This window comes from Brassica napus, chromosome C9 (genome assembly GCF_020379485.1).
Source record: "Brassica napus cultivar Da-Ae chromosome C9, Da-Ae, whole genome shotgun sequence".
Lineage (NCBI taxonomy): Eukaryota > Viridiplantae > Streptophyta > Magnoliopsida > Brassicales > Brassicaceae > Brassica > Brassica napus.
The window spans coordinates 57,505,347-57,524,264 of NC_063452.1; the positions used below are offsets into that span (position 1 = coordinate 57,505,347).

The 18,918-nt window shown below is 35.8% G+C and overlaps 3 protein-coding genes across 3 annotated transcripts; all 3 read right to left on the reverse strand.

Moving 5' to 3' along the window:
• Positions 1 to 9,974: 9,974 nt before the first annotated feature.
• On the reverse strand, positions 9,975 to 12,492 carry LOC106424755 (pentatricopeptide repeat-containing protein At5g15980, mitochondrial). The gene has a single exon (XM_013865500.3). It carries the CDS (start codon positions 12,152 to 12,154, stop codon positions 10,178 to 10,180), a length of 1,977 nt encoding a protein of 658 aa, XP_013720954.1. The 5' UTR covers positions 12,155 to 12,492; the 3' UTR covers positions 9,975 to 10,177.
• Positions 12,493 to 12,692: 200 nt separating this feature from the next.
• LOC106424707 (stress-induced protein KIN2-like) lies at positions 12,693 to 13,693 on the reverse strand. Its single transcript, XM_013865458.3, has 3 exons — positions 13,429 to 13,693; positions 13,106 to 13,174; positions 12,693 to 12,986 (listed from the first exon to the last, which is right to left on the reverse strand). The coding sequence occupies exons 1-3, from the start codon at positions 13,480 to 13,482 to the stop codon at positions 12,912 to 12,914; spliced, it is 198 nt and encodes a 65-aa protein (XP_013720912.1). The 5' UTR covers positions 13,483 to 13,693; the 3' UTR covers positions 12,693 to 12,911.
• A 2,854-nt stretch (positions 13,694 to 16,547) lies between these two features.
• Positions 16,548 to 18,672, reverse strand: BNAC09G41910D (S-adenosylmethionine decarboxylase proenzyme 2). Its single transcript, XM_013865482.3, has 4 exons — positions 18,529 to 18,672; positions 18,377 to 18,447; positions 18,031 to 18,190; positions 16,548 to 17,936 (listed from the first exon to the last, which is right to left on the reverse strand). Exon 4 carries the CDS (start codon positions 17,804 to 17,806, stop codon positions 16,703 to 16,705), a length of 1,104 nt encoding a protein of 367 aa, XP_013720936.2. The 5' UTR covers positions 17,807 to 17,936; positions 18,031 to 18,190; positions 18,377 to 18,447; positions 18,529 to 18,672; the 3' UTR covers positions 16,548 to 16,702.
• Positions 18,673 to 18,918: the final 246 nt, after the last annotated feature.

Sequence of the window (18,918 nt, forward strand, 5' to 3'; positions counted from 1 at the left end):
GGAGGGAGTAAAAAACTAAAAAGCTATACGTATTGTTAATTTGCCAGCATATTAACCAAAATTTGAAAGCGTACGTATTTCAAATAATCTTTACTCATTTCTCATGTCAAGAATCAATTACATAATAATATTCTTTTGTGTCTAGTTTTCCATCAACAAAACAAATATTGTTGGAGTAATATGTATCACCCTGATCACGCATTAAAATGATATTCCAACATTCTAATTATTCAAAGATATTCACATTCGTACATTATGGTTATCTTCATAGATGCGTACCGAACTGTAAACAAAGAAGAAACAAACAAAATACTAATATTGTTGGTGAACAATAGTATACTAGTCCAAGAATTACTTTCCAATAATTACTTTCCCAAGCGTCATTGCTAGTCAAGTTTTTATAGTTTGGTCCACGTGACACGGTTTCTTAAAACTCGATTTATGAGAATCAATCATTTAATATTTAATGTTTTTTCTCGTCGATTTGACGTTTGATGGAAAATGGGTTCTGTAAATTTCAGAGGAAACAAATAAAAATCATATATACTGTAATATGTATAAGAATATAAGATTGCAAAACATGACATGAGATATTGTGCAGAATGCAGATAGAGAAAGATGGTTCCAAACTTCAGTCCTATGCCTGAGGGCTGAGGTGGTGGAGGAAAACTGTATCAACTTCAATAATGTTAGGGGAATAGTATATGATGACATTATATTATATTATTGGCGTCTCTTCTTTGAATTCACAAATTGCTTCGTCTGATTTATACTACCACAAGTTACATATATAATAAATTTGATACAGAACTTGTGGTCGCAAAAATAGGTATTTAGATTAAAACAAAGATATATATAATTGCTCATCTTTCCATTGGTCTAAACTCTATAGTAGAAACTGCATTTTACTATACCTTTTCTTTGTGTTACTGAAAATACTCACGTGACGGTTTCTCATATATGAGTCAAGAATTCATGCTAAGAAGAAAATAATTAAAATGGTTACGCATATGTATTGTATTGACCAAGATAGGGGTATATGTAAAAAGAGCTACATTGATAGTTTATCATTTTTAGTTCGGGTTTTCGAGTGATCTAATTCGTGTATGACGATTCAAACTATTTATGCGATTTAACAGCCATTACACTTTCGTCCAATCTCATGTCTTAATACGGTCTATAAAATGATTGCTAAGCTACTGGCGTCAAGGCTAAAGGAGATTCTTCCCCTCATGATCTCCAAGTCCCAATCTGCTTTTCTCCCTGGTCGCCTATTGGCTGAAAATGTGCTTCTTGCGACTGACCTGGTGAATGGCTATAACAACCAGAACAAATCCCACAGAGGAATGTTGAAGGTAGACATGTGGAAAGCTTTTGATTCGGTTAAATGGGATTTCATCTTGGCCTCGCTTAGAGCACTTGCAATCCCGGAGAGCTATATCAATCTCATCTCGCAATGCCTAACGACTGCGTCCTTCTCTGTCTCGGTTAATGGCGCCACCGGTGGCTTCTTCAAGAGCTCTAGAGGTATTAGACAAGGGGACCCTTTGTCCCCTTACCTCTTTGTGCTATCTATGGAGTGTTTCTCGAGATTTCTCCTTTCGAGATATGAGGAGGGTAACATAGGTTATCACCCAAGAAAAGAGAACTTAAAGATCTCTCATTTAATATTTGCGGATGATGTGATGATCTTTTTTGACGGTAGAAGCAGTAGCTTACATGGAATTTCAGAATGCCTTGATGATTTCGCCGCATGGTCTGGTCTATTTATGAACACAACGAAGACTGAATTATTCACTACGAGGATTGACCATACCGAATCCCAAACTATTGTCAGCTATGGATTCCCTATTGGTAACCTCCCCATCAGATATCTTGGTCTTCCCCTCATGAGCTGTAAGTTGAAAATCTCAGAATATGCTCCACTTATGAACAAGGTCACTAAAAGCTTCCAAGCATGGTCAGTTAAGCTTCTCTCCTTCGTGGGCCGGCTTCAACTGCTAAAGATGACTATCTTTGGCTTGGTCAACTTCTGGGTCTCGGCTTTCATGTTACCGAAGGGGTGTATTGCGGCCATAGAATCTCCTTGCGCTCGATTCTTATGGTCTGGAAATATTTAGAAGAAGGGCATTGGGAAGATAGCTTGGACCACAGTGTGCTTACCAAAGCAAGAAGGTGGATTGGGTATTAGAAGCATCTACGTCTGGAATCAAGTCCTCAGGCTGAAGTTCATCTGGCTCCTGCTCTCTAACTCCCCCTCATTATGGACAGAATGGCATAAGAGTGTCCATCTTACTGGTTACTCTTTATGGACAATTGAACCTTCTGCAACAGACTCTTGGGCTTGGAAAAGAATCCTGAAGCTGAGACCTTTAGCACTGCAATTCTGTAATTCAGTGGTGGGGAACAGTGTCACCACAAGCTTCTGGTTTGACGTGTGGACTCCATTTGGTCAACTGATCAACCACTTAGGTGCTGGTGGCCCGAGAGCTCTACGTGTGAGGAAGGAGGAAATGGTGGCTGATGCGATCACTGGTTCATCCTGGTCATTACCACATCCAAGATCTGAACAAGAAGTGGAACTTCACTCTTACTTAACTACTTTAGCTCTTCTTTTACCCAATAATGTTGATGATGTTTATGAATGGAAGGCTGCTGGCTATCCTTTGAATGTGTTTAATTCTCAGGCTACTTGGGAGGTCTTGCGACCAAGACAAGTGACTCAAGTTTGGCATGACATTGTGTGGTTCAAAGGCGCAGTCCCGAAGCATGCGTTCACGATGTGGGTGGCCAAGTATGATAGATTACCAACAAGAGCTAGACTAGCCTCATGGTGACTTGCGATTCCTATTGCTTGTTCCTTCTGTAACACAGTTCCTGAATCCAGAGACCGCATGTTCCTCTCATGCCAGTATAGCTATAACGTATGGTCCCTCGTCTTCACCAAATGCAGCCCTCCACAACAGAGACTTGCAGACTGGGCAGAGCTCTTATCTTGGATTCGAGTTACACGTTCTAGGAGAAATCTTCTGCTTCAGAAATTGGCTTCTCAAAGGGTCGTGTTCCACCTATGGAAGCAGAAAAATAACTTGATTCATAACAATGTCTCTCTGCCTGCTGCTACGTATTCAGGGCCATAGACAGGGAACTGAGGAACATCATCTTCTCTAGAGGGTCGAATAAACTATTTAGTTCACTTATGGTTCTTTGGACACGATATGTGCTTAATATGTCCATCGTTTTGGATGTTGTTGATCCATCCTGTTTTTTGCTTTCTTTTTGCCAAGATGTGTCAAACTAATCTTGCTTCTGCAAAATCTACTTTCATGATATTTGCAGTTTAGCCAAAAAAAAAACAGCCATTACACTGCACACGTACGCTTAGCAATGTATATACTACATACCCGATTGTCTAAGGCTTTGTTTTACTCATTTAGAGTTTTGTATTTGTTTTTTTAGCTCACCTAATTGTCATCAATTAGTTCCATAAAAAAAACACATTTATATTCGTATCAAAGTGCTTAAACTTGATTTAAGCTTAAAGTACTAGTTTCTTACATTAAATATCGTACTAAAACATTGCTTAATGAAACAAATAGGATTTCAAAATAAAGGCGGAGAAAAAGGAAAAAAAATCAAAATTGTATTAGCAAACATAAGAAAAATAATCAAAATTGCGTACTTGCATTAATAAAAACGTGGGCTTTGATTGATTAACATTTTGTAAATTGTAATTGCTGAGTAGTGTTGCGAATTTAATAGTTAAAAAGATGATAACACTATTAAAACCAATCTTGATTAAAACCTTACAACGCGAAGTTGAAAGGTATCTAATAGTTTGACAAAAAGAAAGGTACAAGCATATGGAATATTTCTAGCCCCTTTTCGAATACTATACTTATGTCTTTCTGAAACAGAAAATGTAACAGAGGATATAATGATGTGGAGGAGGAAAGACGATGCTTTCAAACCAATATTTAAAACTAAAAACATTCGAAACTATATTTGAACAACATCGAATAAAGTGGCATGGTGCTATTAGAGTTAACCGGAATTGTATCGTTGGTTTAGTATAAACCGTGTAAGTAAACCGGTTACTCTGTAACATGTAAACAGAGTAACGAACCCTGTAACTTAATAACCTAATTATTTTTCACTTTTTTTTTTTGGTAAAAATGTTAAGATTTATTACCAGTTTTCAATTTTTTACAGAAGATTACTGAGACAAACAAGAAACAAAACAGAAGAACAGAAAACAAATCTAAACACAAACTTCAACCTAACTTAGCAAGAACTGACCCTAAGTTGAGCATCATAAGCAAAAGTATACATGAAAATCTGAACATTCGCTTGCCACAAAATGAAATCCGCAGTGATAGCGAAAGCTGAACCCGGTAGAATTCGGCTTTGCCCGATGATCAGCTCTTTAAGATCGGATTTTTCAAGAACAGCTTACGACGACATCAAGACTTGTAACCTTCACGGACCGACACCTTCACACCAGACCAAGAACACTTGCCGAGACCAGGTCGAGCTTTATCCGGAAAGGAGCCGCCAAAGCCGCCACAAACCACCGCACCTGCACCAAAAAGACTGAGACAACAAGCACCACTTTAAGTCAAAGCGGTCAGGAAGCAGCCTTAGATCAAGCCCCTGAAACTCGCAGACCCAGCACGCGCCGCCACCGAGCAGAGCAACCGTGGTTGACAAATCCAACTAATCGCCTCCTCGCACGCGCCGCCGTTACGGAGAACCCGCAACGGATCTATCCGATTAGGAACCGATGGCAACTCCAGACGAGCCCCAGAGAGAAGGTCTGACCGGCCTAACAAGACAAAACCAGAGACCACCGAAAAAGCAAGAGGAACACCGCACCTCCGCCTCCCATAGGAACCAACACGGCCTTCAGCCTAGTGAGACCGCTCACCCGCACCGAGAAGGAAAACAGAGGAGGCAGAAGAGAGAAATACTCCACTCCGATATCCAGATCTGACGCCAGATCTGAACCGCTACCACCATTGTTCTCCAAGAGACAACCTTCCATCCACTCTACCACCACGATTCTCCAGCGATCCGAAGTCAAAACGCCAGATCTGTCCGCGGAAGCGCAAGACTCAGAGCTCCAAGAAAGGAACCGAGGAAGAAGAGGGAGAGGGGAGGCGAGGAGGAAGAGAGACAACGGAAAGGAGGGGCGACCGACGGCGGAGGAGAAGGAGGCCGCCGGCCACCCTAAGCAAGGTGATTAGGGTTTTTGTTTGTGAGGATTGAGAGAAGAGAGAGAGAGAGAGAATTCTATTTTTTTTTCACTTTCATCTCATCTTCTTCAATTCTTCTAACATGGTATCACCGTATCAGAGAGCTGAGCTCAAACTCAGTTCTCGATCTTCATTTTCCGCATTACTTATCTTAGATCACGTGTTTCCTAAGCTCTACTTTGATCATTTCATCACAACTGAGCTCTAAAATGGTTATTCTTCGACGTTCTTCAGGACGTGGCATTAAACCACAAAACAATTCCGGTTAACTTTAATAGGTGCAAAGGAGTTTGGTTTGCACATATGATATACCTAAGTTTCCCTTATGCATATAGCTTGTGAGGCATAGTTACTTATCAGCAGGAAATAACAAGCTCAAATGAATTACATGTTTAGTTGGAATGCGACTTTCGACAAGAATCACGTTTGAAGAAGACCTCCAAGCTTGGTTTGCCACATCTCTTTGTCGTGTTAAAATCTTTGCTTTTTTTTTTCTATCGTGTTAAAATCTTTGCTACTGGTATATTCAAACTGCATTTGATGTAAATATGATTTTAACTGATCTAACATAGTTTTTTTTTTTTGTTTTTTTTATAACTATGGTATCTGGGTAACCACATTCCCAACTATCCCCCCGAAAGGGGTCCAGCGCCCCAACGGAAGGGATGTTAAATCCGTTGTGGCCAAGGCTCGAATCCGGATGGCGGGCAGTACAGTTGTACCTCATTTACGACCAAGCTACGAGCGCTTGGTTAAAAAAATTTAAAAAACTAAGTTGACTGTTACTGTGAGTCATCAAGTAGACTGTAGACAATGACAAAACAAGTTATAATCATATTGTTTCTTACAAGTACAAACCGATGAAATCATGTCAGTTTGAAATTAATATTTGGTTCCTTTTAGATAAATTTGTCAATAATTGTATTTTTCATGGATTATTGGAATATAATTATTATAACCATGTCTTGTCGGCCCATGAAAGTGATTCATCGAAGCAGCTCGCCATCATTTCCCTTATCTATGTGATTATTACATCAAATCATGACAATCTTAGTTAGCTTTAATGTGTTGGTTATTCAGAAAGAAAATACAATTGCTCGAAAAGTTGTACAGCATCCAAGACGATGATATTATAAATGTAAATGGTGCTACGAATTGAACTATAAATCATCACAAATTATATCTGACATTTGAAAAATTAAATCCCCATATTAACAGAGAAACATTTAAAAATTGTAACCAGTAGATTGTAATCATTATAAAAGAGCATAGCTGAGTTGTCATTTAATGAAAATGTCAATTAATCTTACGTGTCAACTTAAGAATCAATTGAAAAAATGTTGGTCTAAATTCTAATTACTGTGGTACATTATATTAATCCAAAATATAAGAAGTGTGTATTATTTCTTTAAATAAAAGCTACAGAACTACCTAATATGATTAACATATATACGTTAATTAATGATTATGAATAATAAATATTTGATAACAATTTTTGCATCCTTCCTCTTTTTTTTTTTAATTTTCTATTATTATAATAAATTAAACAATCACATTAACCATATGATAAAAATTAGATTTTTTATTATATGTTATATTTTGAATTTTTTAAAACGACTTTACATTACAAAAAAATTAAAAAATTCCTTTGAAAATTTTGTGATCAATGATTTTTTTGGTTATAACAAGATACAAACGATCATACAATCCGATTAATATGATTTTTTTTAATAAATATTCATATTAAATATATATATATAGTTTAAATTAAACTATGTACCATTTAAAAACAAATTATGTTAATTTTGAAATTTTCATTGAAAGAGTATTGAGACCTTAATATTTTAATTTTGAAATTTGCATTAAAAAATACCACATCAAAAAAATTGAGATTAATGGTTTAAATTTTTTGTTATATCAAATATACAAATGTTAATAAAACCATATGAGTAGGAAGTCTCAATAATAAATATTTATATTTATATTAAAATATACTATATATTTATGTCAATATCTTTGAAAATATAATTATATACCATATAAAATAAATAAAATGATTATTTTGATTTATTTACCACATATATATTGTAAATAAACAAGAGGTATTGTTTGATTTATGTGATTATTATAATCTCCTATATATTAATTGAAACAATTAATTACTCTAGAAAGTGTAAGATTTTATTAATTAATATTGTTCAAAATTCTTACAAGAGATCGATACAACTAAGATTTAGTTAGAAGTTATTGAAATCACCTAGCGAGAACATGGATGGCACAACAAAAAATTTTTCCTTACCTTAACCCCTTTCTATTCGTCACAACACCGATAAAAAATATTTGGAAGTGTCGATTAACAATCTGAAATGGTAACATTTTTTTAAGTTTGTACATTGTTTTTCTTAAATAGACCTAGAACAGTTTTTAATGATTCACTAAATGAGCCACATATATAGTAAAATATGTTTTGGTTTAAAAATTGTTGCATACCCAAAAACAATATAAACCATCATAATTTTCGTTTAAAATTTTGTCACAATAAAAATATAGGGTGGGGAAAAAAATCCGAATAAAAAAAACCGAACCAAGGCCGATCCAAAAATTAGTAATGAACTTTAACCAAAATTGGTTTGATTTCTGAATGAGTTCAAAATTTTGGTATCTAGATAACCGAAACCGAACCCGATCCATATCTAAATATTTTAGGTATCCGAATATATCCGAACAAAATGTATATACTTATATTAATTATTTTTAAATTTAATATATAAAAGAATATACAAAATATATAAGAAGTTTTCAAGTTGTCCAAAATACTTGGAAATATATACAAATAGTTGTAAGTAGATGTTTTAAAATAGCTAAACGATACTTATAATACCTAAAATGCTTCAAATATCTTGAATTCCTATCCAAATATTTAAGCTAAACGATTTTTATGTTAAGTTTAAGTATTTTGGCATACATTATTCAATTTATATGTTATATATTATTTTTATTTTTTAAATTTTGAAAAATTTAAAGTATATGAACTTTAATTTTTTTCAAAAATTAAATAGGTTATCAGAACCCAAACCCGCAATGATTCGAATCGAACCAAACCCTCAAGGATCCAAATCAGACCAAATGGTACTCGGATATCCATCTTTAATCAAATGTAGAAAGGTTATTGATAACAAAAATATATATTGTTTATAATATGTAAGTACAATATATTTTTAAAAACATTCACCCCGTGCAATACGGAGATTATCATCTGGTAACTAAAATACTATGGAAGGTTGTTCTATAAGATTTTTTTTTTTTTTTTAAGATTAAAACGGTCTAACAGTTGATTAGTTATATTGCTCTTCCATTTTTTGTACGTTAAGAAACTCATGATCATTGTCTTTGACTTCTTGGGATGTTTCGGACATCTCAATTTGTCTTAAACAGTTAAATCATGTGTTTAATGCGTTCGGGATTCACCTATTTATTCAAATAATATTTTCAAAGAATCTCCATATAATTTTCTTAAAACCGTTTATCCAAATGAAGTAAAACGGGGGATTGTTTAATAATAATATTTTTTTCAACTACCATATTACATGTCATTTACTTTTAGCCAAAAAAAAAACTACCATATTACAATGTTTTAGTTTCACTCCATTTGTATGTTTTGGAAGATTATTTTTTCAAGCTAACAAAACTATACATGAATCCTACGATCATTCCTAGTATATAGCTCATTTTTTAAAAAATTGATACATGCGTAAATATTTGATTTTACATTATCTGGTCCCAAGCAAGCAGGTAAACTAAGCGTGCTTAGTGAGCATTTTCCTTTTGTGCAAAAGCTCAGTGTTGCATAGACAATTGAATGTTTTCTTTTTCATATTCTTTTTCCTTTTAGCTTTTCCCAGGTAAGTGATAGAAACTTTGTCTCCTCGTTGAAACATGAAACCTGCTCTAACATTCATCTTTCTTCTAACAAAAAAAAAAAGCATGTCAAGGCTTTGCTTAAAACCCCGGGAACCCGCCGGATAGATCCAAAGGTTTGGAAAACGGTCCCCCTTTTGGAAAATAGCAACTCATCATACAGGAATGATGACACATCCCTCTCCTTCTTTCTTTCTTCCACTCTTTTGTCTCATTTCTTGTATGAACATCCATAAAACCTGTCTTTATATGTTGCTACATCGCTCTCTTGCCGATCTGTTCCTCCTCGTTCAGTCCTTTTACTTCTCCACACTCTCTCCACAAAAATTCAAAAAGACTTTTGCAGAGATGATGCTCTTTTAACAATGAGAATGGAAACGGTACAAGTTTTGAAACATCTGCATTGTGATAAATCTACAAGAACTAAATAATTTGAATACAGAAGGCGACAAAGACCAGCACTACGATTGGTTTGTGGTTGTGGTCCTGTATCAATAATCAGAAGAAAAAACAAAGACTTTAGAAACTACCCTTAAGTTATCTTCTGCTCTGCCGAATCAGATTTGGTATCTAAATCTCAAAGGCCCATGACCATATACAAAAGGCTTGATTGATTCTCTACAACAGAAGTGAGGCTTCTTCCATTTTGATACCCTAAGCACTTGGCAATGTGGAAAACAAGTATCTAATCCATAGGCAATACACTGGTAGAGAGAAAAAACTTTGAAATGGAAATAGAATCACAGACAGATCTTGTTACTAATGATCAGAACACTCATGGGCATCCAATGTAGATCCAAGAAGCAGAATATGAAAATTTTGAAAAATAAAAGAACCAGAGTAGCTTAAAATTATTTTGCCAGTGCACCAAGTTGATGAAGACACTAAACTGGTGAATGGTGATGATACAAAAGGGAACAGTAGGAAACTCTCTTGCCAACTTCTTGTGAATCAAATGACCAGAAACAAAAAAGAACTTGGTGGATTGTAAACTAAAACTGGAGCTAAGAAGAAGCAGCCAAAGGTTCCTCTACAGCAGATCCATCAGATTTCATGGAGTAGAAGAGTTCAAGAACATCTGGATCATTACGGATATAGTCTGGGCACAAAGAGAGTAGATCCTGCGCCTCACTCTGCCTTGCAGACTTCATCATTGTTTCAAACACACGCAACACCACCGAGATAGATGGGAAATGATACGAGGTTATAGCCTTGAGAAAACTGTAAGCTTCGGAGCTTGTTCCAGTTTTCGAGAAGTAACTCATAAAAGGGTCAACGAAAGGAGGGAACCCATGATCTTTCATCATTGGTAGAAGACTCAAAGCTTCTTCAAACCCACCCTCACTAGCAATCTTCTTCGTCAGCAGATTACGCACCAAACACTTGTACGTGCTATGAAGAGGTTTGACCTGATTCTGCTTTACTTGTGAACACAAAAGCTTGTACGCATCTCTTACCTGATTCTTGTTGCAGTAAGCATGAACCAGCTTCTCAAACGCATGATCAGCATTTGATACTACCCCCTCTTTACCAACCATTTTCTCGAAACTCGCTAAAGCTTCCTTAAGATCTCCGGAGTCACAGTACCCTTCAACAAGAGAAGCCATTGCCTTATCATCTAGGTTAGTCCCGGACGCCTCCATAAAGTCTACAAGCTCATCGGCTTCGTCTTTCTTTCCTTTACGACTAAGCTCTGATGCAATCACCCTCTGCAGATCGCTACTTGGGAGATATCCTCCTTTCTTCATTGCTTTCAACACCTCATTGCTCTCAGCAACCTTATCCACGCTTATTAGGGACTTTAACACAGACTTCATCATACCATCCGTCAAAACGTTACCCTTTTTGGTATAAGCCTCCACAGCTCTCGAAAACAACTCCGTATCCAGAACCTTGGTGGTCACAATCTTCTTGAGCAACAAAGATAAGCAGTGTGAGGTGGGTTTGTTACCATCACTCCCACCCTCCATTGCAATCTCGAACAAGTCAACAGCTTCCTCGATCAACTTACTCTGGCAAAACCTCGTCGAAACCGTAGCATAAGTCTCTATCTCCACCTCGTAACCAGCGCTCTTCATCTCTCCAACGACGTTCTGAAACCTATCTAAGAACTTCTCTCTCCCCAGAACCCTAGCCACAGCGTTATAAGTTTTCTCATCGTGCTTAAAGAGACCAGACTCGTCAACCCAACGGAAGAACAGCAGAGCCTTCCTAGGCTCCACGTCAAGATTCTCCACAATCATCTTAACCAAATCGCTCCCAAACTCAACGTTCAACTCTCTTATCTGCTTCTCCACGTCATCACTCCACTCTTCCTTCTCCACGACCTTACACACCTTAACGCAAACGCTCTCGGGAGAAGAATCATCATCCGACGGATCTAAAGGGAAGAGCTTTCTCAGCCTTATAAAGTCTTTCACAAGCCCGTCTTTACGAAACTTGTCGCCGACTTTATCTCTAACGTTAGCGGACAAGCCGTGACCTTTCCTCTTCATGGAACTAACCAAACCCCAAAACTCGTCGACGAGCCCGTTCCCACCGAGGATACGAAGCATCATGTTGTAGCTTTTCGAGGTGGGGAAAGCCTCTTTGGCCCAATTGAAAAGCCTTTTAGCGACATCTGGGTTTGATTCGAGCTTTCTCAGAACTTTTAAAGCCAAGTCTTGGGTGAGGACGATGTGGCTAGACTCGAGCTCTTTCTTGATCTCGTCTTCGGAGCTCAATCTGGTGAAGATGTCGATCACGGTGGCTTCGGAAGCGGACTTCTCTCTTCTAACCGCGGGATCGGAGGAGAAGGTTCGAGTCGTGATTGGGGATCTTAAGCGAGAGAGATCTTGGCTTTGTTGCGGAGATCTGGGTTGGGAACGTGTGTGGAGGAGAGAAGAGATGGATCGGGTTGAAACGGAGGTTACCTGAAAGTGAGGAGAAGGGTAAGCACGGTGGATTCTGAGAAGCATCAATCGCCATTGTTGATATCTCATATTTGATTTGTATCTGTGGATCTCGAAAGGTTGATTCTTTCTGAGGAGGAACAGCGATTGAGAAGCTCTGAGAAATGTTTAGGGTTTTTGTGAGGATTTTGATTTTCGAGGCGAGAAAACACTGCTAGATGAGAGAGAAGGTTCTGTTTCGATGACGTGGAGGGAAAAAAACTTAGAATAACTCGGTTTTTGTGTGTTTTAATTAGATCAGTATTTGCTTCAGGCCTGATTGCTTCTGTATTTTTCTTGTTTGGATTAGGGATTACCTATTGGTTGACATTATTCTGTTTCTTTGTGCTTTTTACCCGATATCAATATAATTTTCTGAGTAGTTAAATAAAAAGTATCAAGTTTTTTTTATTTTCTTGTCTTGGGTATTTTTAAGAATGTTTTCTCTAATCCAAGTACGGTTTCTGTAACTTTGGTTTATTATAATTTGATTTAACCAACATGCATGAGAAAACTCGATAAAAAAACATGAAAGGAGGGTACTATATAAGTATCAAGATTCAAGTGAATGAATAATGAAGATGAGATATTTTTGGAACTTTAAATTGTACATGTTTATTAGTGGGAAATAAATACATAAACATCCAAACATACAAACCTAAAGGGAGAAACATTAATTCAAATTTAAAAACACTAAACACAACAACAACAAGAACAACTATGACGCAGATGAGAATCAATACTAATTTTTATTTAAATCCAAATTTAAAAGATTATTATATAACATCCCACTTTGATTTCGAATCCGCTACTTGTTCATGCCGGTCTTCTCCTTCACAACATTAACAGCTCCCCCTGCGGTCTCCGATATCTTCTGTCCTGCCTATATAAGTAATACATATATATAGTTACAGTATAACAGATATGAGATCCATGAACATGTGAAGTAGATACGTATATTTATATACATATATGATTATATCATATGTATGGATCGCTTACGGTTTGAGCAGACGCTCCAGCAGAGGTAGCAGCATCCTTGACCTTGTCCATCAGCACATTAGACTTCTCCTATACACACCAAGCGTATTTGCTGTGATATATAACGAATTTTAAAAATTATCAACCAAGATTTATATAGACTGAAATATAGTAGTTTACTAAAGTTATATGCTGCTTCATGCTTCAAAATATATAGGATTTGTTGGTTCAAGAAAATCTATTGAGCAAGCTTTTCTCTATTTTCTTTTAAAATGTGGTTGCCACGACTGTATTTTCAACCGCAGCAACAACATTTGATCAAAGTGTTAAAGGGAGAATGAGACCTCAGCACGACCAGCGGCTTGACCGGCTTGGAAGCTTTGCTTGTTATCTGCCATTTTTCTTAAGAAGATATTTTTCTTTAGCTGAACTTTGGTGTGTTTTATGTTTTAGATTGATGATGAGAGATGTGGGCTAAGCGTTTGTATTTATAGACCAAATAGAGACACCTTTGTGGTACCATGTGTAATCTGAAACCAAGTCGGCGAGGTTTAGTGGTTCGTTTAGTTTTGCCTAACGTCAGTAGCTGTTTATTGGCGATGGAGAACTCCAAGTGTCTATTTTGGGATTGACACTCGGAGTTCTCCATCGCCAATAAAACATATTAAAAATTAGTTTTAATATGTTTTATTGAAAAGTGTGAAAATTCTAAAATATGGATCTTTTACGAATGAAGGGAGTATAATATAAAATATAAGAAATATAAAAATGTGAAAATTTTAAAATATGGATCTTTTAGGAACGAAGAGAGTAATATATTATAACCAAACATATATGAGAAAAAAAGGCTTGGTATCAGGGCTGCTACTGCATATATTATACCCAAACTGAGAAAGAAAAAAGCTTTACTATTATTACGTTCACGGCATAGTAGACGGGGAAATAGTTAGACGCACGCAGTTGTGTTCGGCTAGTTATCTGTTGCAGTTGCCAAACCAAACCACCCATATTTCAAACTTTTATGAATCATGAATTTCTAACTCAAATCTAGTTTGAATGAAGAGATCGGTACAAATATAAGAACATCTACATAAACAACTTTAAAATTTTAAATACGAAGTTTTGCATTTTTGAAGTTTTGTATAGTGAAACTTCATATTTGAAGTTCTACTGTACGAAACTTCATATTTAAAGTTTTTTTCTTTTAAGTTTTTATACAATTATCTATTTTTGAAATTATATTACTAACTTTTATAGTTATTATTTGTCTTTATAATTTTTTACCTTATGCAAAATACAATTATATTAATTACAGTAAAGCGAAATAGTATACAAAACAATATTACAATACACATTTAATACAAACTATAAAGCGAAGATACAAAAAGTTAAAATTATATGAAAAAAAATATTGCATAAACTAACGAAAGGACACGATTTTAACAACTTTTAGCATGTAATATCCAAATAAAAATAAAAAGAGTGTGTTATTATTTTCAAATGCATGTAATCTATTCTATTAAAATAGCAGTGTGACCCTTTGATAAAAGTATGGTCCAACTATTATTTCTTTTATCTTTATCATTATTTAGAATATTATTTATTATGCTTTATGCCATTAGACCTATATTTAAATTACCAATTGAAAAGACCTAAAAAGATGTAAAACAAAAAATATACCCGCCCTTTTTTAAGGGCAGGTCAAAAACATGTCCAATTGATAAATGTTTGGTCCAAGTAACATATTTTATAACTGCATCTAAATTAACCACTTCCACTAACAACGAATTTTATGCAACCGTAATATTCGTTTTTTTTTAACTAACCGTAATTTACCTCATACTATTAAAATTTGAGAGGTATAATATTATTTATTAGTATGAAACTTATACGTGATTATATAGACTTCATGAAATATCCCTTTGATGATGATCAACTATTCCACATACAAATCATTAATAGAAATACCTATACAACCCAAAAACAATCCCACTTTTAATAATTTGTGTTAGTTTTAGACAAAAATAAATAATATTTATTAGCTTAATAATATTTTTTTGTCAGCGTTAGCTTTATAATATATAATTATAAATATTTGTTATTATCATGATATACAACTACCAACAGCCCATGAGTAAAAAATCATAGCAAATATATATAAGTTAATAATATATAGTTTTCAAAACCGATTAAAATTTAGACCAATACAATAAAAATTCATGAATCAATTCAGATAAACAAGAAATATAAATAGTTTTTTTATAAGAAAATTAAATTATTTAATCTATCTATTCTATTAAATTAGGAACATGATCAGTTGATATTATTATGGAAGTATTATTTATAAAAATATATTCTACGGGTTTTAGCTTAACGGATTTTACATAGGTTTACTCAAGCCGACATTCTCGCTTCCGCTTCGTCCATTCAATTAAAAATATTTATTAAATGTTTAGTGAAGACCTTATTAACCCATTTACATATATATTTAACAAAATATATTAAAAAAATATTTTTCAAATATTTTTCAAAACTTTTGTTCGGTTTTCTGTGCGTGTTGGATTTGATATTGGTTTTCGGATATAACACTTAAGAACCATTCAAGTATATATGCCAAATCTAATAGATTATGAGACTTTGATTTTTGGTTCGATTCCGAGTCAGATTTTTTGGATACAAATATTTTCTTGACTAATTATGTTAGGTAACTACTAAGAAAATATAATATGTTGCAAATTTTAGGAATAAAGTTTAAAAATAATTTCTGAAATACATATGACATATAATTATGCAATTTGACATGTTTGATATAGTTACCAAAAATTATATTAAATTAAATTAATACTAAACACAAATATGATTACAAAAATAACACAAATATAAAAATTAAATTTCTCAAAAAAAATTTAAACAAAAAATATATCTGCCCTTTTAAAGGGCGGATCAGAATCTAGTATGCTATTAAAATGTATCATCTTACAAATTAATAATGTGTATAATACTTTTATTATATATTATTTCTAACTAAAAGTTTCATGACTTTTGTTAATTTTTATCAATAAAAAAAAACTAGTGTAAAATACAAAAAAAAATTACAATTAAGTTTGAAGCCGTTCTTTTCGAGAAGAACACCTCAAACTTCATATTTTTGCCAACTTCAAAAAAGGAGTTGCTTTTGGAGTGATGTCATATAGCAATGTGGAATTCGGGCAATCAGTTTTTTTCTTCCAGTTATGAAAATTAACTAGGTATTTTTAGTTACCATGCATGTTGACGAAGAATCTCATGTCATCAACGCTAAACTAGAACAATGTGTTGCGAGATATAGTCAATTAAACGAATCAGAACGGAATAAGCGTTCGGTGGTTGTCGTTGTGTGTAAGCATACTCGAATCTAGATAGAAGCTGACGATGCCACTTTTATGAAAATGGCTAGTAAGGATTGACATTGTACAAGCCTCTATTATTATCACGAAAATGGTCTTATTCTTTATTGATAGATATTTCATAATATTCGATCATCTGAATTCACAGAAACCAAACACAATTAGTACTGGTTTTTAAGGAGAAAAAACACAAAGGCAACATTACTATTCGAAAAAAAACAAAACCAAAGCTTTAGATTCCCTCTTCCTTCTCGTCCTCGCTAGTGCAGCTACTGTTGCTGCTCCACTCACATTTCAATGTAGATCTCGGAGAACCGCAATACATTCCCAGCTTCTCAAACCTCTGATACATCACCGTTCCTCTCTCTTCTCCTAGAGACTCCACCGTTGTCTCCCTGCATCCGTAATCCTCCAGGTCTACAGAGAGACCAGAGTCGTAGCTCTTCTGTGCGACGCTAGAGTGGACCGCTACTGAGAATTGCTTCGGCTCGAAGCAAGTTAGCACCTTTGAGACGAGGTGGCTCAAGTCCATGGTTGTGAAATCGTACCCCACCGCCTCAAAGCTAGCGTAGCTGAATCCGTCTTCAGGGGTCACATGGATAGTGGAGATTGCGCCACCTTCGACGCTGTTCATTGAGTAGCCGCATGGCTCGAACTCAAAGTCGCAGATTTGGGATTGAGGAAGTATCTTCCTGATACCAGAGTTATCAGTCATGGAGCCAGCCGAGCTCGACTCGTTCTTGTAGAACACAGATGCCTTGTCTTTGTCCAGACCAGTCATACACATCTCGAGAGTGTAGACATTGTTGTTGCTGTTAGTGTTCTTGGCAGGGGCAGAAGCAGAGTAAACATGCCATTTCTTGGTTTCATCATCATCACCCATCAAGTACGCAACACTGCTCAAACCCATCTTGGCAAAGAGCCCATCGAGCACAGAAACCTCTTCAGAGAAGTTGCGGTGAGGGAACGGCTGACCTCCAGGGCAGAGGAAGCTTCCACGAGTGTACCTCACGGACTTCACCTCAAGAGAAAGCTCGCCCGCCAACCTCAAGAGCGGCTCGATAGAGAGGAGGAGCTTGGTGGTCCCGCAAGTCTTGATGATGATCTTGTAAGGGAAGATAAAGAGGCTGGACTCAGAGAGGACATAAGAGTCGAGTTCATCATTGGAGAGAGACGAAACGATGGTGCACTCAGCTGGTGCGAGGATCTCGTCGACATGAGATTTGGGCAAGGCGCGGAGTCCTTTCCCGTGAGTGTCGAGGAAGAGACTCGGCTCAAAGAAGGAGACCTCGAGACGCTTCTCGTAGCCTTCGAAGCCGATTGCAGAGAGTGACATTGTGAGAGGAGGAGAACGAGGAGAGTTGGGAACCAGAGCTTTGACTGAAAGTAAACTGAAATTGAAAAAGCAAAGTTAAACTACGAGGACTGTCTGAACTGAATGGTACTCAGGATGGCCTCTTCGCGCACTGCAACACACAAAACAAAACAAAACAAAACAGTGATTAAAGGATTGTTATTTAAGATTATTACAAAGGCTAATGTATAGAAAGGGTGACGTACGTTGGAGTAGACAGAAGATTTGAATTTCTTGATGCCACCGTTGGGACGAACGTCTTCAATGCTGTAACCGAGGGGAGCTTCGTAACATAAGGAGGAACTACTAGACGACTTTTTATTACCACCTTTCGATTCCATCATAATCTCATTCACGCTCGTGTCTCTGCATATCAATCGAATCATATGATTATCTAACAACATAGTAACACTTTTTTAATGATACAACAAATCCAGACATCTCACGAACACATTATCAGATTATTTAATCAGATCGATGTGCTGGTTTGTTATAAACTCTAAACAAACCACGATCTAATTACAAAACGAACGTCAGAGACTTAAGACTTACATGTATATATGAATATATTGATCTCGATCTGGAGTTTTTCGATCTCTTCTTTGTGCGCAATCAAACGAAACCTGAAACGTAAACAAAACGCCAGATTCAATCAATCGAATCGCAAAACAAGATAGATCTCTATGAAGCTAATCAAAACCAACCTGATTCAGAAAATAAAGAAACTCTAAACCCTAATTTGTTAGCCGCTTATGATTTGGTGATGATGAAAAAAGAAAATGAGCTTTGTGATGAATTAGGGGAGAGCGAGTTCTTTTTATATAGGCTTAAGGTCAGATACGTTTGTGAGGCTATTAGGTCTCCGCCGAATGACGTTATTGTCCCTCTTGTTGGGCTTTTTACGAAAAGCCCCCTACTCACTTTTTGCTTTTTGTGGAAAGATTGTAGGCGGTGAGATTTGCGTGACGATTCTTGGCCACACGAATTTTTTTTGAAAGAAGTGCAACAAATCTTTTTGTTAATTTGCTATTAATGTCAACAAATTAACTACTCGGTTTAAGATTTAATTATTAATTAATACTATATAAGTTTCA